The sequence below is a fragment of the Furipterus horrens genome, unplaced genomic scaffold (genome assembly GCF_987537825.1).
Source record: "Furipterus horrens unplaced genomic scaffold, mFurHor1.1.pri manual_scaffold_10, whole genome shotgun sequence".
Taxonomy (NCBI): Eukaryota; Metazoa; Chordata; class Mammalia; order Chiroptera; family Furipteridae; genus Furipterus; species Furipterus horrens.
In genome coordinates, this window is record NW_028327180.1 from 17,273,576 (window position 1) to 17,298,532 (window position 24,957).

Below are 24,957 nucleotides of genomic sequence, written 5' to 3' on the forward strand. Positions count from 1 at the left end.
TTACCAGTAACATGGATACTTCTTCGGTTCTAAGATGTACTTCCCCTTTCCCACATTTTACCATCTGTTGTTTTCTTGAATGGTTTATAAAGCAAGGGTGGGTTTTAGAAGAAACAGGATACGAAGTTGCTGGTTTGGTCCTTTGGGAGATAGAGGTTTTGTGTTCTCATTTGCATATGTCTCAAAAGAGGGAGCTAAGTGGCCAGAGAGGGCCTGTTCGCCCGAGAAAGTTTTTATTCAAAAGACTCTCTTATGGGTGGTTGTTCAAAATCTATGACTGAAACAGAGTTTCACAATTTTTTTTTTTTTGTAAATAACTTATCAATGCCTTAAAATTAGGAGAAGATATTTCCAACAACTCAGTGGCAAATGTATTTAATTTTTGTCAAACTGAGTTGTTCCATTTCAAACCTGTGCTTCCAGGGGAGAGCTGAGTGTGCAGAAAGGCAGAAGGGGCCCTCTAGGTCAGCTGCAAGAGAAACAGGTGGAAGGTCAAAGTTCACAACATACAAAGAATTTATTTGTGCAATACAGACCATTTCTCAAATATTTTTCACAGAATTCCACACAGCCGTCTACTAGAAAAGTAGAAGTACACAACACCAAAATAACATTGTTTCTCAGTACAAATTGCTAATCAAAAGGGAGGGGAAGATAATTTAGTAACAAAGGGGAGGTAAAACAGGTGCTGCTTAATCCAGCACCTGGTAGCCTCTGTTCTCAGACCGGGGTGGGGGTGGGGGTGGGGCTGACTGGGAGCTGCCCCAGTGTGTGGGCCCAGTCCAACCTCAGGGGTGAGCTTTGGTATTTGCAACTTAAAAACAAATGTTGTGAGCCCAGGACCACTTCCATCATTTCATTTTGGTGTGCTATGACAGTGACAAATCAGGAAAAATTGTAAATATTTCACACTTGCTGTAACATTAGATCTTTTATGTTAACCACACAATAAAAGTTTCCCCCCAAACCATAATTTTCTAGGTCTAACACATGCTTGAAGGAGACTATTGATAGAAAGATGTTTTTTAAATTACATTTACCATAATTTAAACATTACTATTTAAATCCCAAAAAGTTCAGTGCTTAAGAGGCACAATTGTTTGGAAAAATACAGGACCCAAAGTACAGCGTAAAATCCCCGTCCCAGTATTATAACCCATTCCCCTATTGTTAAAATCATCTTTCTCAAGAGTACAGATAAATGCGAAGTGGTTTTCAGGATACAGCTAGAATAAGGGTTCCACTCACCCCACTGTATATTTCCATAATTGGTGAAAATAGACTTCTCATTATGACTAAAAATATAGATTTTTTTAAAACTACAGAACCCAGCAGCCAGTTTTCTGCTTTGCTATATACCTCCCCCCCCAAAAGTCAAGCAAAGTCTACAAAAATAGCAATTAACTTTAAAAAATATTTTGCTTCTTAGAGCAAATTTAAGTTACATTCAGATGTGATAGCTGTTCCTAAGAGAAAGATGCTCAGGGTGCTTCCCCGCGGAGGCGGAGCAAGGCCGGGGCGCAGCCGGCACCTCAGTAGCGGGTCTGGTACTCGTGGTGCCAGCGGTTGAAGTCGTTGTAGAACACGACGATGCTTCCCGAGGCCATGCCGGAAATGATGCACCTGGAGAGGCCAGAGAGGGGGCGGGGCTTACAAACCTGTGTGTCGCCCGGGCACCTGTTACCGAAGAAAGAGCCGCCCTCTCCGGATCTACCGGGGAAACGCAGAGGACGGTCGCGAGTCCTCTGACCACAAAGGCGCAGCGGCCCTGCGTCAGCTCAGGGGGCCCCCTCTGCCCCGCGACCAGGATCCCAGCCACAGCTGCCTCTTTGCTGAAGGGCAGCAGTGCCTGCAGGGTGAGTCGGCCACACCTGAGCAGGCTGGCTGTTCCGAAGGGGGCTGACCTGGCGAGCCCCGGCTTCTCATTAGGTTTCAGACTCACAGGAAAAGATTCCCATCTCACAGTGGCAGCTGGCAGGGGAGCAGCAGGCAGGGGATGGGGGCGTCTGACAGGTGCTGACCATGACCTGGGCGGGGCTCTGCCGCAGAGGAGGAGCCCACATCCCTCAGGCTCTGAGCAGGGGTCTAGGCCTCACAGCACAGTGACTCCCCGAGGTGGCCACCAAAGGTGGAGGCTGCTGCTCCCTTCCCCGTCCCTGAGAAGGTAATGTGGGCAGGGAGGGAGGGCCTCCCAGAGTGGCTGCAGGGCTCAGTCCTTAGAGGTCCTATTCAGTATCCTTCCTAATGGTGCATATCAAATGTGTCACTATGCAAATCCACTAAGCACGAGAGGGACGAAAACTCTAAGGCATAGAAAACAAGTACATAGTGAAATAGCAACAGTAAGTCATTACTCTAAATGTAAATAGATTAAGTTATCCCAATCAAGAGGCAGAAACTGGCAGAATGGATAAAACACATGAGCAAATGTAAGCTGTCTACAAGGGACTCACTTGAGCTCTAAAGACATCGAAAGGCCGAGAGGGAAGGGAAATGCTCCCTGAAAAGAGTAATGAAGAGGCGAACTGGGTGGCTATCCTAGCATCAGACCAAATAGGCTTTAAGTCAAAAGCTGTGACGAGAGACAGGGACACTATGTATTAACATAAAACTCAATTCATCAAGAAGATCTTTTAGAATTATAAATGTGCATTAAACATGGTGGTGACAGTTGTATAACTGTGAAAGTACTTAATGCCACTAAATTATATACCCAAAAATGGCTTAAATGGTAAGTTTTATGTTACCACACACACACAAATTAGGAACAAAAATGAATGACTATATATTAAGAGGAAACGAGACACCAGATAAAAATGATCACCCCCAAATTTGCCACTTGGGAGATTTTAGGAAATAAGCCCCATCTCTCAATGGAATCCTCACGAACAGATATATAGGCATTTTATTGTTCAGCACTTAAAATTTGGTGCTTAAACTTTTGTTAAGAAAGGTTACTTTAAGAAATATAAAGAGCTTAACAGCAATGTAACTGGAGCCTTTGTTACTCAAGTCTTGTCTAACCCCGGAGAATTCCCCCTTTGTCCACAGTGGCCTGCTGCCAGAGAGAAAACCACACTTTTTACAAAGCATCTTGGAAAGCCCAGTATTCATGGCTCTTCCACTGCACAGCTGACCCCTCCACCCCCACCCCAGTCCGTTTAAGCTCCCGCTGCGGCTTGTACCGCCACCCTCAGGGGCCCGCGACCCAGTGTTACCTCTGGTCGTAGGACAGGGCCATGGACCGGATTCCAGCATCGCAGCCTGGGTAGGCGAAGAGCTGCTTGAGGTCATACACCTGCCAGACCATGACCACGCCATTGTCCCCTCCGGTGAGCAGGTACTGCCCGTCCCGGCTCAGCTGGATGGCCTGTGAGACAAAGCAACACCCTGGTGAGAGGTGGCTCTAGGGGAACTCTGGCCGAGCTTGAGGACTCCCTACTCGAACAGTGGCTGCAGCGCTGGGACAGGGGAGATGGGGATGCTCCTGAGCATTGAGGAAACGGAGTCATAAGAATCTTTGCCATTTTTCAAAATCAGACTTAGGCCATGCTTGAGTTTTAAAATGGTGCATGTTGTGGACTGTGACCAGAAATCCAAAGTGAGGGGCCTCCTGACCCCTCCGCAGGTATCCTGGGGACAGGCTAAGGGCCTTGTTCCCAGGATGCGCCGACAGTGCTAGCTGGCCTTGGGGCTCTGGCTCCGGGGCAGAGGCGCCCACGACATCAGCACCTTCGCTAGGCCTGTGGGAGTTCTGCAGCCAGAGAGCCCGCCTTCCTGGGTCAGGATACCCCAGGTTAGGCACTTTCTTCTTGCCCAGGACTGACCACTGCCTGCAGGGGTGGACAAGGGATTTATTCTTCAGTCCTGTCAAACAGGCCAGAGGCAGACCAGCGCACCTGTTTGTATGATTTTCTATATTGTTTTAATGCTTGGAAAAATAAAAGGATTTCATGACAGGTGAAAATTATATAAATTCCAAATTCCAGTGCCCATACACAAGGATTACTAGAACAGAGCCTGTGGAGCCTAATATAGTTACTATTTGTCCCTTTACAGAAAAAGTATACCTACTCCAGATAAAGAAGGCCCCTCCCTACCCCAAGAGCTAATCCTCACACCCCTTCCTCTCCTCCTGCCCCCTTCCCTCCCTAGCTTTTCCTGTCTTCAGCTAGGGTACAAGGGCCTTCTAAAAGTTACTGCCAACATCTGTAGTCTTATGTCCATCTGGACTCTGTGAGCATGGGAACACAGACTGTGCTAGCAAGCCAGAAGGAATAAACCTAACTTCTGATAAACTTATTTACACTCCGAGTTTCAGTACACTTGCCCTTAAGTCTTTAATTCACCCTTTGACACAATTTTTAAGTCATAGAAAAGGACTTCCTCATAGCCATTCAATTCACATTCCCATAAATGCCAACTTTTTTTTTTTTTAGTGGTTGCCTAAATATAGCTTACTCTCAAGAATACACACCAAAAAATCTAAGAAATAAAAACCCATGTGTGGAAGACAGCTGCGTATGAGAAGCATTCCCTAAATCTAAACCAAATGGAAACAGTAAGATTTTTCAATATAAGTACAAATCAATACCCTAGCCCTCCCTTCATTTGACAAATGGCAATTTCTAGGGGGTGTCTGGGAACTTCAAGGAAGACTGGGACCAATAATTATTTGCTACACGTATAAAATTCAGCTGATGAAAATCCATTAACCTCCTGGTTGTGGTTCACTTGAGTTTTATACTTCAGGCTTTTTACTGGGTAAGTGCTACAGTAAAACAAATTAAAACCATTAATCTTTAACTCTGTTTTAGTAGAGACTCTCTAGCCCTAGTTCTGTTTGGAATTAGGTTAAACCTGGACTTTTAGGACTATACTTTTATCAGCCTCCAAAACATCTGAATAAGGCGGATGCCAGCTGAGGTGAAAACAGTGTTTCCTCGGCCTGCCTTGTGAAGGACTCGTCAAGTCCTCCCAAGGCCAGAGCCAGGGCAGCAGCCTCTGGCCTTCCAGCCAAGGTGGCGTCATTCCCAGGGAGGGCGGCGGTGGCGCCACAGCATCCAGGGCCGCCGAGACTAGAGGTGCTCAGACGCCCAGGACGTGTTCGTCCCTTCCTCTGACGCCCCAGTGCGCAATGCTCTGGGGGTGGGGGGCTCCCAAGGACCCAGCACTGTGGGAGGGCTGCATCCAGCCGCTAAGGCAGGCTGGCTTCTCCAGCAGCGGGCCTTGCGGTCCTGCCTCTCCCCGCTCCCCACCCGGCCCTCAGCTCCCCTCTCCCCACTCCTCCCCTCACTCCCCTCTCCGCTCCTTTCTTCTTTCTCTCCACTCCTGCCTTTCCTCTCTCCATCCTCTCATCTGTGCTCTCCCCCGTGTTCTCCCTGCCAGGCAAGCTCACTAATCACAGTGCCACCATTTCCAAGTTAGTATGATGAAGTACAACAGCACTGGGGGAAAAGCAGCGGATTGTTGAAGCCTGAAACCCAGGGGGAACCATTAGCAGGGGATCCCAGTGCGCACGAAGGTCTCCAGTGAGCCTCCCGACCGGGCCTCCAGGCATGTCCCTGAGCCTTTGGTACGAACGGGCCACAGACACTGTTTAGCCAGCAAGGGATCTCAAGTTGTTTTACAGATTTATTAGTGTAGCTGACAATAAAATTGCAGCTCAAAGTGACAGATTACCAACAGTATTATTCTAAAGAGGAAAGGAAAACCCTCTGATGTGTACTTGCTTTAAGTGAAGTATTATGGGAGGAAGGGAGAAATACAAGCAGAGCCTGGGTGTCTCGGCGTGCCTTTGGGGAGGGCGGCCCATCCTGGCGGAAACACGAGGAGAGGGCAGCTCTCCATCCCTGAACTGAGAAATCGATCCTGGGACAGAGAGCGGCAAGGGCCCTTGACTACATCATGTCATCTATATTTAGGGGTTTTGTTCCAGCCCATTTTTACCCGAGAGAAGGGGGTGATCAGTCTGGGTCTGGGAGAATTTATGTCATCTAACTTGCCCTGGGTCAGGAGTAGCCATCAATAAAATGTCCAGGCTTGCTCAAAGCCACACGCAGTGGGGAGAGGCCCCTGCGCCCCTGTCCCACCTGTCACGTCCAGCATGCAGTTCACACAAGCTCCCAACCCCGCCCTGGGGAACGACAGCAGCACCCGACCTGCACTGCACCTTCACCTCCCCAAGAAGGGCCTGGAAAACACTCCAAGAGCTGTCATCACGGTATTCAACCTAATGCGCCCAGAGCCCTATCTTGAAAGGCAGCAAGAGCCCAGAAGGTCCGCCAGCATTATCAGTTCTCACACAGCAAAATAGAAAAAATGGCGGCCTAATTCACATCAGAATTTGGGGCCCCACTCTCTTACCTTGGCAGGTTTGGGTCTTGGTATCCACAGTGAAGTCTGAGACTAGATGCAAATCCTAAACAGTACTAATCCCTACCACTCCCACAGCCTAGGAAGAGGAGGCAGGTGTAGGAGTACTCTACTGCATTAGATCTGATCCTCAGAAAACAACGCGCAGTTAACTTTTTTAGAAACAAAACAAAAAAAATGAGCTGTGATCTTAAGCAACCTCTTCTCCCAAAGGCTCCCAGTGGGCTCCACAGTGACCTCGGACCCAGAGCACCTGGCTGCGCTGCACAGTCGGCCCCGCTGGACACGCAGCGCTCCGGGAGGTGCGTAAGCCATGTCCGGGGGCCACCGGATCTTTCTTTTTTACTTTTCGCCATTGAAAAGAGAATCTCAACCACATCACTGCCCCCTCACCTGCCACACTTGGAGGTAAATACTCACATCTGAAAAGCCTGTAAGGCACTCACCCGTATATTATCCTCTGTTTCTGCGGCGGCCTGCAGTTTTCCGTTCACACTGAAGGTACAGAAGAAACCGGTTTCGTAGAATATGACACAGTGACCCTCTCGGGAAGCCTGGATGAGCTTCGGTTTCAGGCAGTTTTCAGGACCCTCCAAAGTCCTTAGCAAGTCTCCATTCATGGAATGTATGAGACACGGTCCTTCTGAAGAAAGAGAAACGAGAGGCAAAGCTCATTTCTTAAATGGGAACAAAAGTGATCGGAATCCCGCGCACAGATCCGAGCGTTCAGAACCGCGTCACCGCTACAGAAAGCCCTAAGGAGTCTACGCCTTGGGTAGGTCCTTTTGCAACATTTCCTCTGCCTGCTGGCTGGACCTCAGCTTTTCACTGGGGAGAGGAGAAAGCCGAGTCATATACCTTTTCAGTTCCTGTCCCCTTGTGAGTAGTCATTATGCTAAGAGATGATTAAAAACTGGAGGAATTCAAAAAGGAACTGGACAGATGTCAAATCCTAGAGGAGCGTCCAGGAAGGCTGGGCTGCCATCAGGCCCGCCGTGACCCTCCAGGGGTCCTGGTGGGGGCAGCATTGGGCCTGGGTGGGGACAACTCACAGGGCAGCTTCCGAAGGTCGCGGAGCCCCGTCTCCCTGCTCGCTTCTCTGGCATGAGAGGTTGCTGACGTCCACCTTCTCGCTGTCCCCTCCCAGACGAGTTCACTTAGGGGTCCTTTGCCACTTTTCCTTGGCAACTGAGTCCCCTTCCCTCCTGCCCCCCGCCCCCAAGCACACAGCAGCATCTGAGGCTCCCGGCTCCCCAGGCGGACCCCCAGCTGCGATGCTTGAGGGAGACCGGGAGCCGCGGAATAGCCCACACTTAGCAGAGCTTCGCATTTCTGCTGAGGGTCTGCTACACGCAGGACAGAAGGAGCCGGCTGTCAGAGGCGTCTCGTCGGACGAGAGGGAGGGGTACCTGGAACCCACGCCTTACCGCTCTGCAGGCCCTCCCCTGTGGCCGCCAGCGCCCTCGCCCGTCCCCCGGGACTACCAAAAGCAAGCCCGTTTGAGAACAAGGCTCTCAGCCGTTTCACGCGCAGGGAGTTGTAGGTGGTCTTGGCCCTGCACGGTACCAGGACGCATGACTTTCAGGTGTCGCTATTTAAATGACACCAGTCCTTCAACACCCCAGGTCAAAGCTCGGCGGGCACAGTCACACACACAGTCCACACCTCGTGCCTCGCCCTTCAGTCCACAGAGCACTGTGTGAGGAGCAGCCGTGCGTGGTGAGTGGTGCCCAGCACGTCACTGCTCTGAGTCTGTCGGGGGTGCTCACTGGTGCGCTCCTCAGTCCCTCCATGGGCAGCAAACAGGCTGCCGAGCTGCCTCCTGCCCTGTGACATTTCACAGTCAGGGCTCATCCAAGGAGAGGCCGGCCACCGCAGAGGAAACGGCAGTAAGGAAACGCAGAGCGACACCCCCACAGTGAAATCTGAAGGGAACACGAGTGGGGTTGTAGAGAAAGCCGGCTGTGGGGACAGTCACACCGTGAGACAGTGCACTCTGCTGCTGGGAGGGTAGCGAGGGTGAACTTCCTGGCTTGAATTAGGGCAGCGTTTGTAACGAAAAGGGTGATGTCCCAGAAGGATGGATGCCAGCCAAACCCTCGCTCTTCAAGGGACCCTAGGGGGTAGCCCGTGACGTTGAAAGCCCAGGAGATAAAGAGGCTGGAGGCTGATCCAAAAGAGCGTGCCAGCTGGTCCAGGGAGGGGAAGGGCCTCACCCCCGCTCCTGTTCTCGGGGAGAGGAGGTGGCACGCACTGTTTCAGTACGCTTGGGAAGGTTTTCACAAGGGAATAAAATACTCGAATCCTCAGCGTTTCTAATGTTTTAAGTTGCAGAGTATTAAGTAAGTGTGAGTTTTACTATTTTTTCATGTCCACATATATGTATGTGTATGTATGTATGTATATGTGTGTATAAAGAATATTTCATGTTTTGACAACAATTTTCAAAGGCCATGGACCAATCATAAAATTTCCTATTGATTATTAAACTCACTTTGCAGGGTTTTAGCCTGCATAGTCCTTTTTATGGTCCCATACAACTGTGCGGAGCTACGGCAGCCTGTAATGTGGTAGGTTCAGTTTATATATCTAATTGGTAACACATATAGTCCAAAAACTCACGTTATCTCAGAATACATGAGATTCCTAGGTATAAGAAGGCAAAAATTCCAGTTGGTAGAGAATTTCTGCTACCATTATTACTATTTCCTTGTTTTGACCAGCTCAATTTTTAAACACAATCCTTTGAACATTTATTAAGTCTTACTACCTAGACTAAGTATTATAGTTCAAAACACAGACAGTGACTCAAACACTCTATGATTCCCCAGGAGATAAGCCTAAAACACACGAGAGCACAGCAGTTTTTCATACGTTCAGACATCAGCTGGAGAGAGGGCCAGGGAGAGGGAGAGAAATGCAGAGGTCATGGCAGCGCCGTAAACACTGGGGCGGGCACAGCTCATTCCCGGTCAGAGCCCGATCTGCGGCGTGCGCTCTGGGAAAGCGTAGTATCTTTGGCCCAAGCACGTGACGGCGTTACTAGGACCAGCCTCCAGGCGGACCAGCCGAAGCACCTCCCACCCCATGTGGGCGCCGTCCTCGCTCCTGCCTCGTCCTGAGGTTTGGAAGTTAGAACAGGTGGGTCAGGAGCCTCCGTTCAGGGGCGAGGCAGAAGCTAGCCCCGCCAGAGTGCAGGCGCACGCACACACGCACGGAGACGTCCCCGTTCCTGCCTCCCGCCTTAGAGCGGCGCTGTGCAGCCGAACCCCCGCGCTGCAGGATACGGCAGCCGCCAGGCAGGTGTGAACCGTGAGCGCCTGCACGTGGCCGGTGCCACACGGAACTGAAACCGAACGACACACCCGTTCTGTGAAAGCCCCACAGATGTACCTGCAGAACCACTTAACACCAGGCCGAGCTCCGCGCAGATGGCCGCACAGGTGATCTCTTGGTCGTGGCCTGTCAAAATGGCCCGAGGGGTGGTGGTCCCACCTTTAGGAAAAAACACAGGAAAAGGGCACATTAATTCAAGTTCCTGCAGTGGATTACCTCCCTCTACCCAGATTAAATAAATAACCAGCAGCTGTTTCCTAATTCCCGTAATGACTAAATCTTGCACTTATAATTTGGAAATCTGTCCAAAAACCCTGTTTTAGAACAAGATCAAAACTATATGTCACAGTGTGCGGACCACATGTTGGTTGAATTTTTAATCCTTGATTATCAAGCAGCAATGGCTGAAGCCTCAGTGTACAAGAAGGCAGAAATCTGCATTATAAAAAGCCTCACATACCTTCCCAATACCAACATGAGCCCCTCGATGAGGTGGCTTATGGGTGGGTGACTGTAAAAGTTGGGACTTAGGCTTGATTCGCATTTCAAAGAGGGGCAGCCGCCTTGTCCTCCTTACCGCTCCCCCTCCTCCGTGAGCTACAGTGAAGACGGTCTGAACTAGGACTCAGCTCCTCTCTTAAATATTTATCTATTATCCTTACTAAATCAGAGAAGGAAAACTCTGACTCCAAAAAACCTCCGCTGCCTTGCGGCATACCTCTTCAGGGGAAAGGCTAAGGGAGTAAACCCCGACAGAAAATCCGGAGCCGGAGTCCCTAAGGCGGTTTGACGTTGTAGTCAACACCGGCAACTCCTGCGGCGCACCTGAAGCCAAGCTGTATTGACTCCGTCTTTCCCTTGGACCCTTCAGCTGCGAAGAGAGGGGGGGTCTGCTGCATGGGCAACAGCAGACCCTCCATATCACCCTGCCCAGGCTCTGTAGCTTCAGCTTCACTGGAGAGGACACTCCAGCGTCATCGCAAGATGTCGATTCAACACGGGAGGAGACAGATACCGTGTCACTCCCGAGTTGGACTGCACAGCCATTCTCGGGGGTGCAGATAGACTCTTAAGAAGCTACACCATCGTCTCTCGAGACGGACGGCTGCCGACGAATCCTTACTAAGCTTATATATTTTCCTGATAGTTCTCTGTGATTCAAAGAACAAAGAGAAAAATATCCTCTTCCATGTTGTTCTGTTGGTAATGCTTGAAAATCAAGGGGGGGGGAAGAGGACAGTGGAGGCCACCCAGAGAATGGGAGCTGTCACAGGGCCTCTCCAGGTAGCAGGAGCCACCCTGTACCTCAGCCCAAACAAGAGAGAGACCCGGTTGGCTGATAAGAGCCTCATACCGTGACTGGGCCCGCACAGAACAGGACAACGGTGATGCGTGCCAAGCCCCAAGGAGAAACCGAATTCCGTATTCAAACTGAAGAATACTATTTTAATACTAAATGAGTCCTCTACTTTTGTGTAAGCCACTAAGGACCAAGACACAAAAGCCTTTATAAATGGGACTAGGGAGCAGGATTGTTAGCATTCTTAGATTTCCTGGATCTGGACTGGCTTTATAGCATTACTTATAAGTGATACTGCGTAATCCAAATGGGGCAAATGTGCCCAGAAAGTAGGCCACTACTTTCTGTGGAAAAGAAGAACTTGTCATCCTAACCCCGGACACTTGGCTGTCCTTGGAACAGCCTTGCACTGAGGAAAGAGATTTGGTGGGCCAGGGAAAATCCAGCAAAAAACTTTGTTCTTGGAAAGGCCAAAAAATTAACTCCAAAGCGGTGGTTTTCATGACGGGTCAATAGGTTCTCTGAGATTTCATGCAAAGGATAGGTCCATGCCTACGTTGTTCCATAGATGTTGGGGGAGGGACAGAAAATAGGCTGAACTGAATGCACAGGGACCCACAACCACGAGCAGGCGAGGGGCCTCTGCTACGAGGACCCTTCACGGGGCGCCTGCAGCTACTTCACGTCCGGCCACTGCACACAGTTACCGCAGCGTGTTACTGGGGTCCGTAGCGACAGCCGTGTGCGCAGTGTCCGCCATGGCTTTGGTGACTGTGGCACTTGGGGCACAGGGGCAGCGCACTGGCTGTGCGCTATGTGCTGCGAGAGCCTGGATCTGGCCCACGTGCTTAGTGACAAAGGGAGACCTCGCAAGACCTGCGAGGCAAAGGGATGGGGGAGTAAGATTGGTTTCATTTCATTCCAAGTTTAAAAACTTCTTAGGGGAGGGAAACCTACCCTCATTACAAAGCTTACTTGACATTTTCCAAACAAAGAATTTGTCACAAGGACAACTGTTTTGGGTTTTCTTTTCCTTAAAAGATACACACATTTGGGAAAGTTTTTAAGAAAAAACACAATTTAAGCCAATCTGAACTACTTAATTTTCTGTTAGAGATAAGCCTTGCCACAAAAATGAGAAATAGATGTTATATTTTTTAAAAGTTACCAGTACTTTAGCCTTCATTCATGGTTTCTCTCTTTCCCAAGATTCCCCACATTCCACAAAAAAATACCTACTATATTATTTTTGAAATGAATGTCTAATTATATGGGCAACTTATTTAAAATCAAGAATTGAAATAATTAAGATCGAAGGCATGCGTTTTCATTGACTGTTCCTTTTCTGTTTTCATAAGTTACCATTTTGGGGGAGGGGTGAGATTTGTGTTTTCATTTGAATTGTCTTGGAATTCCTCAAGGGCAAATGAAGGTCTGAAGGAAAACCGGTGGTGACTGAAAACAGACTAAGTGGAAGCCAAAGTAAACACTGGACAGATGGATAATGGCAGGCCCAGAGACCACTGTCACCTAAGCATGTCAGTGCTAACTTTTTGTCTTCCGGGTCTCAGGATATTTTCTCAGGAACATGGGAGGACGTGAGAAGACTGCTGTCAGCTGCATTTCTTTCATGTTAACGAGCTGAAATGCTGAGAATTTTCTATGATGATAAAGTTAGGGTTTAGAAAGCCTGACGACTAACCCCATGAGGTGGGTTAAGGTAAAAGCATTCCTTTTTGTAAACTCAAAATTAAATTTTTAACAAATATGCTTTACTTGCAAAATACTAGTTTCCAGTTATCCACAATATACCAGTCATTTTTCCTTCCACAAATCAGAAGACACACATGCACATACTATGTAATTTCAAAATTGAAAAAAAAAAAAGATTTTCTTCTCCTAAGGCCCGATCTCCAAATAAAGAACTGTTCAATGCTAGGGCTTTGGCTTCAAAATTTGGCAAAATGTCTCTACCCCAGGAAGCAGGTCAGACAGTTCAGGAAATACAGGGAGGAAAAAAAGGAAAAGAAAAACAACAAATTAAAAGCATAAGGGTGGACTTATAATCATTGGGTTCTTCTCAGGTAACTGGCTTCACAAACACTGACTCGGTTTCCAGTAAAGAGACGGTGCTACCTCACTTCCCTCCTTTTAGGAAAAGCACATAAATGCCCTTTAAAAATCCACCCACAACATTACAAGGAGCAATGTCATTTCCTCTAAGAAAAGCTGTTTCTAGTCCTGTTTAAAGACTGACCTTTGTATTCCCTTATGATCTGCTGTGTGGACTGAGAGTTCCTTTTATTTTTCTCATCAAAAAATCTGTTCAAAATAAATACTTGTTGGGTTTTTACAAATGCCAAGAGACCAACTATTTTAAATGTTAATATGTTACTATAGCCAATAGAATTATACGACAAGGGATTTAAACCCAATAGGTCCAAACTAAGTTTGACAGGTATTTCAGGAACTACTTAGAATGAAATTACTAGGGAGGGGTGTGATGGGAGGCAGAACACAGGCCTTGTATGTGGCTCACGGAATCTAGTTCTCTGTAGCCACATGGTTAGACAGCATCCTGCTTCACAGAAGGGAAGGGCAACCCCCCTACATATCTGTGTATATTTCTACTTGCAAAGCCTAGAAACAAAATCTGGGAACCACATAACTCCTCCTGGCTGCCGCGCTCCCCTAGCCCTGGCCCTCCCAATCAGTTTTCAGCGCAGTTCACACGAGGGGGAAACCAGCTCAGAGAAGACTACACTGGCCATCTGTCACTTTCTCAAAGACCCGCAAAGCGATCACCATCTCTCAATGAAGTCTCCAAACCAAATAGCGGGGAGAAAAGTCTCCTGGAAGGTATCAGGCTAATTCTTTGATTAAAATTTGCAATACTTACTGGACACACAAAGTCTGTACTTGTACTTTTGGAGAGAGTAGGATCTACCGAAAGTTCGATAACAAAGCAGAACCAACTCCCTTAAGAACCTTTGAAAGTCTCAGTGCTTGAAAACCCGTCACGGCTTTCAAGACAGCGGAGAGAAAAATTGATCTTGCTGCTTGTTTAAGGGGCTATACTTCAAACTCATCTTAAAGAAAACTAAAAGGAGAAAGAGGATAGACTCTTGGACTGCTTTGAAAAGCTCAAGCAATTCTTCAAAGGAAAGGGTGTCTTTGTCTGGAGAGCAGGTTTATGACTACTGATGCAAATCCTAACCAAAGGGCTGAAAGGGATACTCGGTGCATCTTTATGGACGGACTTAAAGGAAGATGAACAAGTCAAAGGAGATTAAAGACAGTCCAAGTCCTGCCACGGATACCAGCACACACCAGTTTTTAGGAACGTGCTTTTCTCTGCACATAATGCCGCGTATCGGCACTACCTTACAGGCACGGTGGTAAGAACCCGGCCGCATTTAAGCAGCACGAGACCTTCATAATGCCCACTCAGCGTGTATATTGGGTCTGTGTTTTAAAATATTAGGTGAAATGTTTTACACCACTAGGCAGGATAACAAATGTTTTTATTAAAGGTGTTTCTTTGGTGTCCTCATAACACTAAGAGTATTTATCTATCAAATGGACTCTGGACCACTTAAAACTTGTACCTGAAAGAACAGAAGAGGAAACAGTGATTTCTTCAGTATCCTGCTTATAAATATCCAATGAGAAAAATATTTCAAAAGCCCTGTCTCCATTAAGGCAAAGGGGATTAATAATCCAGATAAAAATAGACCTGACACATATTTCTGGCAAATTCTGAGTCACATTTTAAAAAGTAAATCAATTTCTTGGTATTTCTGGCATCATCTCCTCAGTCTTATGAAAATTAAATTACCTGAAAATGCATTGCAAAGTTCTCATTAGTGATTTAAATATGTTATTAGCAGTGAGAGACTCCCTTCACCCATTCACCATTTTTAATACATGAATTATAAAATGAAGGACAGTTCAACATTTCCTTATTCTTAGTTTTGTAGAAATAAAACTAGTTCTTCCAATTAATCCTTAAACAGCAATTTTCAACCTTTTTTTTTTTTTTTTAAATTTCATGGCTCATATTAATTACTATGATTCTGTGGCACAACAAAAATATTTTTTTCGGCCAATCTGACCAAAAAAATGGGTATGATTTTGATTCATTCACACTTAACGGCTATTGTAGCGTTGGCTGTTGTCACTTTTTTAAATTGGACAATCTAAGGGGAAAGAGGTCAGCGCCCCTGACTAAATAGTCAGGTATGCATGTTTTAAAAATTCTTGTGGCATACTGGTTGAAAATTGCTGGTTTAGAAGATTCCTGGGCCAGAAGCTAACATTTCTCATTTGTTTACTCATTTATTACAGAGTCACTCATTCACTTAGTGATATTTATTGGGTACATATTATGTGCAATGCACTGTGGAAACAAGGAGGGGAATAAAATATGGCCTGTATTTGTAAGGACTTGATTTTAAAGGGTCATTGGATCAGGTTTTGTTGAACTTCCCATAAACCTGCAAGTTATATATATGTATATATAAAACTGGAAAGTTCCAAAAGCTGTACTGACTATTACAGAAGTCCAAACTATTTATTACAGCTGAATTTTTACACAAAAGTAATATTTAACATCAATTAATAAAGTCCTCAAACAAAAATAACTCATATAATTTTCCACATTAGTAAAATCTAATCTGGCTTTAAAAAACCATTTCAATAGAGTTCTCATTTTGAAAGAAAATGTTTATTTAAGAACCTAAATATATAATTATTAAGTATATATAGATTTTAAAAAATCTAAGTATTGTACATTATATGCCAGTAATTTCCTAAAGATGGATAGTTCTGTTTTGTAGATGCCTTTTGTTCCATTTTAATTACATTTTGATTTCTTGAGAGCATTCATTGAGAAAAAAGAAATCATGTAAAAACTAAATACTCAGCTTTCTTATGTGACTCACCATATTGGTAAATCAAGAAAGAGACTTTTCTTCAGTGGAAATGAGATTAGCTGTTAAATGTTTCTTAAACCTGTCCCATTCACTTCCTAATTTTTCTTTTGTTTTAATTTTTATGAATTTATTGGGGCAACATTGGTTAATAGAATTATGAGTACTGTCTAGAAAAAGTCCAGCCATTATTAATATAACCAGAATGGTTTGCATGACATTGATGTAATTTGGCAGCCAAGGAGAGTGGACTGGAATGCACATGCATGAACAATGACAACTTCACTGTACTAGACAGTGGGGGCAGTAGATGCCACTGAGTGAGCATATGCACTGTGTGACCGTCACATTCAAATAACTGAGCGTGTAGAGCAACAAATCTACATCAAATTTTGAACATTCCTCCACAGAAACTATTCCAATGATTCAGAAGGCCGCAGCTACGGTCACCTGGTGACTGGCAGCTCCATCACAACAATGCGCCTGCTCATGCATCATGTCTTGTGTAGAGTTTTTTTTGTCAAAACATCAAATCACCGAGGTGACTCTGCCTCCTACAGCCCAGATTTGGTGCCTTGTGACTTCTGGCTTTTCCCAAAACTAAAATCACCTTTGAAAGGGAAGATTTTTCAGACCATCAATGAGCGGCAGGAAAATACGATGGGGCAGCTGACAGTGATTGGGAGAACTGTGTGAGGTCCCAAGGTGCCGACTGTGAATGGGACTAAGGCGTCATTGTCCTGTGTACAATGTTTCTTGTATCTTGTGCTTTCTTCAATAAATGTCTCTATTTTTCATATTACATGGCTGGATACCTTCTGGACAGACCTTGTTGTGTACAGGTTCAAGACTACAATTCTATAACACATCATCTGTATATTTTATTGCATGCTCATCACCCCAAGTCAAGGCTCCTTCTGTCACTATTCACCTCCCCCTTTACCCTCCAACTTCCCCCACCTTCTTTTCCCTCCTGAATCACCATGTTGCTGTCTATGTATATGAGGGTTTTTTTCATCTTTTGCACTCAGCCCCCAAACTCCCTCCTCTCTGACAGCTGTCTGTCTGTACTTCCTAATTTTCAATGGGCATTATACACTGTGATTTAATTATGCAAAGAGAAGCTATTTGGAATTTGTTCTGTTGATTCTATCTCCAGTGGCCCTTCCCCCTCCTTTCCATTCATCATGGTCTCTTTGGTGAAGAATATGTTAATTTAGTTAAACATATAGCCTACAGAAAAAACCCACAGATACATTTAGGGTGTGGCAACCATCAGAGAGTAAATTTGGGCAGCTTCCTCTTGTAAATATTAGAATTATTAATGGAAGACAAAATAATGTTGGTATAAAAATCAATTATAATTGATAATCTTGGTTTATAACCTTTCTCCTCTCTATGATATATGTAATTATATATATATATATACATACATGATACAGTTTATATATATATATGTTTATGACAACTGAATCATTTGCCCTGGCTGGTTTAGCTCAGTGGATTGAGCGTCGGCCTGCGAGCTAAGTGTCGCTGGTTCGATCTTCCAGTCAGGGTACATCAGAGAAGGAAAACTCTGACTCCAAAAAACCTCCGCTGCCTTGCGGCATACCTCTTCAGGGGAAAGGCTAAGGGAGTAAACCCCGACAGAAAATCCGGAGCCGGAGTCCCTAAGGCGGTTTGACGTTGTAGTCAACACCGGCAACTCCTGCGGCGCACCTGAACCCAAGCTGTATCGACTCCGTCTTTCCCTTGGACCCTTCAGCTGCGAAGAGAGGGGGGGTCTGCTGCATGGGCAACAGCAGACCCTCCATATTACCCTGCCCAGGCTCTGTAGCTTCAGCGTCATCGCAAGATGTCGATTCAACACGGGAGGAGACAGATACCATGTCACTCCCGAGTCGGACTGCACAGCCATTCTTGGCGGTGCAGATAGACTCTGAAGAAGCTACACCATCGTCTCTCGAGACGGACGGCTGCCGACGACGACATGATACAGTTTATATATATATGTTTATGACAACTGAATCATCCTCTAAGACTACATTAGACAATAGGTTTGTGTAGACATGTACCTATAATTGTATATGTAAAGTATAACCCTTCATGTGTAATAAAAAAAAATACAAAACCCTATCGTGACATATACTTTCATAAGAACACAGTATAACAAAGTCATCTCCATATTGTCCTTTGTAGATTCACGGTGTCCTCCTGATAGTCCAGTTAAAGCAACTGAAAACGCAGTGCAGCTCAGTGGTTAAGAACGGTGCTGCTGGGCTAGAGACCTGAGTCTGGAACCAGGCCCCAGCACTGCTACCTCTGTGACCTGCCCTGGGCAAGTCTCAGAGCACGATGTAGGAGCCTCAAGGTCAGGGGAAAAGTCAAGGCATATTTATAATCCCTCTGCGCCTCAGCTATAAAACAAGAGCAACAGTAATTACCACACAGGACTACTGAGGATTAAGGAGCCAGTGTGTAAAGTGCTCAGCATGCTGCTGGGCATGCGGTGAGCACCCAGACAGCAGCACCCAGCAGCGGCGGCAGGATGCCTATTTTCACCCTGTTGCAGACATTCCTCTCTGCAAAAGTGTAATATCTAATCCTGTGCTGCATAGTGCCAATCAGAGATGGTCCTCTTTTTTTTTTTTTTTTTTTTTTTTTTTGCCAAGAGAAGTCTTTATTTCTAGAAATTATACTTTGATTTCTCCCTTTCATCCTTTTCTTAGACTTTCCAACCTTACTTGACCATCCATATAAATTCTGATACAACTATTAATACCTAGAAGCCTAGAGCAGGAGGGGAAGGTACATTATAATAATTAGGTATTTGTCTCCCAAATATCTTTATTGTCTCTGATTATCAAGGTAATATATACTTATTAGAAAACATTAAGATAAATTAGAAAATTGTAAAGAACGAGATGAAAAACTGCCTCCAAAGTCCACCATCTCTCTGCAAATAACCAGTGCTTACATTTTTTCAGTGCAAAAATACACAGAATACAGGGTATACACAAAGACATAGGTACTTAAAATATATCATAAAATACACATAGGTTGGTGATCTTTTATACTTAACAATACAGAGAGCATATCCTCCCATGTCAGTATCACAAATACAAATATGTTGATGACTGTACAGCATTTTGCTGTGTGGATATATCAAACTTAACTAGTGTAGTTTTTTCGTCCTACTTTCATGAGATTTTTCATTTTTGATCCCCACTGAGGGGCTTGTCTCTGGCTCTAATTCATCAGTAGCTTCTGTAGCTGCATATGGGTGTCTAGTAACATAAACAGTATGAAATTCTGCTTCCAAAAATGAATGTAGATAGTTGGGATAGTTACTGAAATGCAATTTTATCCATATTTGTTGATACGGAACATTAAGATTATGATTTTTATGAACAGTAGCTAAATTTAAAAACTATTCTTACCTACCTATCCTAAATACCCAAGACACAAAATTCTCTGTAATATGTCCTCCTTAACACTTTAAAGCTTCTTTTGGGAAAGACACATCAATAAGGCACTAGTGAAAACTACACAGGGTTTTCACATCTTTGGCTATTAGAAACACTCTGGATTTGACCCCAAAAGCAAAGGCAACAGAAGCAAAAAATGAACAAGTGGAGCCTAAATCAAAAGGAAAGCTTCTGCACAGGAAACTGTCAACAAAATGAAAAAGCATCCTATGGAATGGGAGAAAATATTGGGGTTAATATCCAAAATATATAAAAAAGGTCTACAACAGCAAAAAACAAACAAAAACAACAACGTGATGAAAAATGAGCAGACTATACGAATAGACATTTTTCCAAAGAAGACACACAGATGGACAACAGGTACATAAAAGGTGTCACAATCACGGATCTTCAGGGAGGCGCGAATGAACACCACAATGAGCTATCACTTTAACACTTGTTGGAATGGCTATTATCAAAAAGACAAGAAATAACAAGTGTTGGCGAGGACGTGGAGAAAGGGAGCCCTCGTGCACTGTCAGTGGGGATGTACGCTGGTGCAGCCAGTATGGAACACAGTACCGGCGTTCCTCAAAGGATTGAATATAGAACTCCCACGTGATCCAGCAACTCCACTTCTGGATATTTATCCAAAGGGAACGGAAGCACTAACTTGAAAAGATACATGCACCCCTCGCATTCACTGCAGCATTATTTACAGTAGTCAAGACATGGAAGCAACCTGCGTGTCCAGTGATGGATGAAGGGATGAAGAAAACGTGTTTTATATACACAACGGAATATTGTTCAGCCATTTAAAAAACGTAAAAGGAAATCCTGCCATTGGAGACAATATGGATAGACCTGGGCAATTTGCTAAGTCAGTCAGATAGAAAAAGACAACTACTGTAGAATCAAACTTATACATGAGGTCATAAAAAAAAAAACCCACCACCACCACCAAAAACCTTCGTAGATAGAGATAGATTGGTGGTTGCCCAATGTGGGAGTAGGGGAAATGGAGAAAAATAGTCAAAGAGTAGATACTTCCACTTACAAAATAAGTCTTCGGGGTGTAATGTACAATGGGCTGGCTAGCATTAATAATACTGTACTGTACAGATTTTTAAAGTTCTCATGAAAGGAAAAAATTGTAACTGTGTGGTTATGAATGTTAACTAGACATTATGGTGATCATTTTGCAATATATACATATATCAAATCATTATGCTGCACACCTGAATCAAGTATAATGTTATATGTCAATCATCTCTTAATTAAAAAAAGAAAACATCCTGACCCCACTCACTCCAAGGAAATACAGCAATCTCCCAGTTGTAGAAAGTTACCAACTACAAGAATGAAGGCTGAAAAGCTCAATAGTCAAGAAGCTCCACGCCATGAGAGGAAGAACGAATTCCAAGAATTTATTTTCCTATTAAAAAAACACTTTAAATCCAAAAATCTGAAGCCTGACTGAACCTATTTGAATGCAAGAAACGTCACTTTAAAAGACAGGGCAATTGTTGCTTTGTAAAAGAAATCCCTTGAGGCATCTAAGTACTAATTTTCATGTAAAAATGGGTCTCTTCATAAATCCTCAGGAATACCTAGAGTACAATATGAGGTTCACACACACAAAGCTTGTCACGTAATTTCTCTAATGAAGCAAACTTTTTATGAGATGATAAAGTCAGTCTAATATTTTTTTCCAGGCGGAATTACTTAAATGTATCCTCAGTAGTTCTATACTAATATCACTCTCACATATCCACATACTCATGCAATATTTGAAAAGCAGAAGAATCCCATTAGGCTTACAAAGTGGGGAGAAAGCAGCTTACAACTTCAGAGTGCATTCAGTCCTAATTAAATGAAAGAAGACATTCAAAATTGTCTTTGAGAGCCTATACAACAATACTTAGTTCACTAAAGGAAATCTGTACCTTCTTAGATTAATTCCAGTACTTGTTTGGAATTAAATTTCCTACCTGAGCATAAAGTATTGAACGAACAACTTTCTTTGGTGTGGCACTATGAAAGTCTACATATAAAGACACTCAGTTTCAATTTGAGGGCATAAATCATCAGTTCTTCTGTTCTCATATTTATACGGTTAAACCCTATGGGCTGAATGGTATAGTCATTTTTCTCTGCAACTAAACAAGGTAAATAAATGTGATATATTGGCACATCACTCCACCACTCTGCATATGGTGCACATTAGGGTTGTATTCATTTGCCATATGAATATAATTCCTTTTACCACATCTACTATTAGTTACAAGCAGTAAATACAGAGTTGTTTTGCTGGAACTTGAGGGCCTGCATTACATCATGGAGCACTAAACATCCTGGACCTTCTGGAGAATTTCAGAGACATAGTTTTAATGTCACCTGAACTCGAACACTGCCAACATATTGTTCAAACCCTGCTTGATGAATTCTTCAAGGAAAAAAAAAAGTACAGGGCAGTCTTAGTGTGAGTGCAGCAGTGCACACCAGAAACAAGGCCACAGGGAAGGCTCCTGACGAGGGAGACACGAGAACTCCCGTTCTTGACAAAGACTCAGATCAGGAGTCACATCCCAGATATGAAAAGGCGACTTGTTGCAAGCGTTGCTTTCATATTCGGACACTAGTGAACATAAGAAATCTAAAGTTAAATTATCATCCAATTTTCTCCAACTGTGGCTTACTGAAGACCTGTGATCAATGAGAATTTATATCGCATGAAAAACTGTGACGCTTTGTTTCATTTGGCATATATTTTGCTTACTTTTTCCTTAAAATACTTATTATTAAGTTTCAAATCCAGGTTAGCACAGGGCGAAAGAAGGAAGAAAGTGAGCTAGTTTACAAACTCTTACGGTTCAACACAAATGCACATATCTGGACATTTGTGACCCATAAACAATATTTATATCACAGGCAATTAAAAACAAAGTACACCTGTCTTATCAAGAACTGGTTTTCAAATTCACTGAGTCCCCAAGTGCATCCAGCAGATGGTGCTCTAGGACATCTACAGTTTGTGTTACATCTACCTTATTTTGGCAAGACAAAGAATAAGGATTTATCAGTGGCTTCAACAAAACATAGTAGGCTTTATGATTTAAAAAACCCATAATTTCTAAATATGTGCACAAAACCATACATATGCATAAGATGTGTACGGGGCAACGAGTAAATAATTCACACCTGGATGATACTACTTTTGTTACAGACTTGATGAGTAGTCTATATATATCAGCGGTATTTATGGTCTTATGGCAAGATCATCCTAAATTCATTAAAAAAAAATTTAGAATGGCTTAAAGTTAGAATTCATTTTTAATTATAGCAGGAATGTCTCATTAGGGTGATACTAGTAAAATTAACAACAGTAGGATTTACGGTAATGACTTAAGTGATTGATGAGAGTCTAACAAAATGAAGTTTTAGACAGAGAGAAAGAACAGGGCAGCTACAGCATACAGTACTTTAACAGACAGCTCTGTGGTCTGTTAGTGCTAGCCTCGTGGTTAATAAAACCTTCTTTCTAATTAACGGTGCTGAAATATTCTTAAAGAACAGAATCCCGGTGTTATGAAAAAAAAAAAACCCTAGGTTTTTTTTTTTTCAGTAGACGCCATTCCCATAAAGGAGAAAGCTGACATAGATTAGCATGTCTGATTGCAAAGAGGGGGGAAAAAATGCTACCTTTCAATCAAATCAAAAACAGAATGTGAGAATGTAAAACTACTTTACCAAAATAGTCAACACACACACGACACCCTCACAATCAGCAATCATTTGCTTCCAAAGCTAAAAAACCCTGGCTTACAAAATGTAACTCAGATACCTAAAAATACTTAAGTACTTACTATTAATAAGTGTTAAGTTGTATGACCTATTAATACAATATAAAATGGTGGGTAAACAATAACTATTTTTATAAATTTTCATCTTGCTTATGAGATCATTTCAAAGTGTTAATGTATTTAAATGTCATTTGAATGCATTGGGAAACATTTTCTCCAACATTTGGAAATGAACCGTCTGGATAGTCTTATTTTGAAGGAAAAAGGAGTATTTCAGGAAAAGCATTTCGGGGAACAAGATTTGGTCCTGAAACACACAGAGCACTCGGGAAGGGATATGCTTCCAAGGAACAACACAAAAAAAATCTTTCACTGAAATGTTCTGGGTTGATTTTACTTTAAAAATTCACAACTTAATGGAACCCTATCTTACTGTTCTTCTCATTGTGAAAACTGCATTCCACAGGAGCTCACTATCGCAAGACAGCAGTCAGAGATGAAATCCTTTCTTCCAAGGATTTTGCCACAGAATCTATGCAGAGTTCACAAGACATGGCACCCTTTTACCTACCCCAAGTAATACTACATACAGATCCCGCCCAGTTAGAATTAGCCTGATTTTTCCCAAGCTATTTTCATATTGATATTGTGCAACATGATTTAAAAAATAGCAATAAAGCTATCAACTTTGACCTACAGCACTAAGATGAGTAGAAAATGGTGTAGGCTTATGACCCTTGCAAGTAAAACTACTAGCTTATTCTCATAATTTTTGAAATAGAAAACAAAATACTTGAATGAGACCTATGAAATGCAGAAAAAGCAACACCTTGTTTTCTTTAATTTACTTGTTTGCCCGCAAGCAAGAAAGAGCCTAAATTCAAAAATTTCAGTTGAGGAATGGTGTGCATTCAGAGACTGCACTGCAATGATATATATATATAAAAGCCGGATCATTTGTGAAAGGGCATGCACACTGCACCCAACAGACACGACATAGGAATAAGCGCAGCTGAAAATTCCTCATCAGAAAGGCCTGACTTCGGCAGCTGCACCCCGGAGCCATCAGTGAGCCAGAGGCTTATAAAAACCCGCACCAGCCTGCATGGATGTTTGAAACACACGGTAAAAATGTGTTTGTTTGGTTGGGTTGTTTTTTATTTTTTATTTTTTGTCATTTTGTTTTGAAAAGCTTAGACTGGCTCATTCATTTTTCTCTTCTAACATGTAGAAATTCTCATTATAGGAAAAAGTGCCTGTTTGTCCTTCTTCCAGATTCACCCTGCAAAAGCTGAAGCAAAATTAAATTGGGACATCAGAGGCTAGGAAAAGGCCAGAAAGGACGAGGTTTCCTTTGAGAAAGGTAATTTAATTGAGTCAAGATACATTACGATTTTCTAAAATTTTTATTAGCTGTGCTGCTATGTTGTTCTTTTATTTCCTTTGCACTAGCGGCGCTGCTCGGACTTAATGTCCACCATACCGCAGACAATGAGAGGGTACAGATGAAGTGCTTTATGAAAAATATAACATCATAATCTGTACCCTAATGCCAACAAGATGGTGTCTGCGCGGTGATTTATTTACTCGAAGCATCCAGGGCTTCTGATAACACCTGAAGTCAGCCACCGCTGTTGCTTTCATTTTGCAGACAAGACAGAAGGACCACAGCAAAGATTGTAACTCCGATTTGTTTTACTCCAAACTCCAGAATGGGGTCAATCCGACTCGATTCATTTTTGTAG

General features: G+C 43.7%; 1 protein-coding gene across 1 annotated transcript in view; it reads right to left on the reverse strand.

Annotated features, from left to right (window-relative positions):
• Positions 1-498: 498 nt before the first annotated feature.
• The window catches only part of LRBA (LPS responsive beige-like anchor protein), a 530,437-nt gene continuing 505,978 nt past the window's right edge, over positions 499-24,957 (reverse strand). Inside the window, exons 54-57 of the mRNA XM_090287960.1 lie at positions 9,769-9,870; positions 6,822-7,018; positions 3,219-3,370; positions 499-1,623 (exon numbers count right to left, since the gene is read on the reverse strand). Coding sequence (XP_090144086.1) covers positions 1,533-1,623; positions 3,219-3,370; positions 6,822-7,018; positions 9,769-9,870 — 542 coding nt within the window. The 3' untranslated portion in view covers positions 499-1,532. The remainder of the gene's footprint in view (positions 1,624-3,218; positions 3,371-6,821; positions 7,019-9,768; positions 9,871-24,957) is intronic.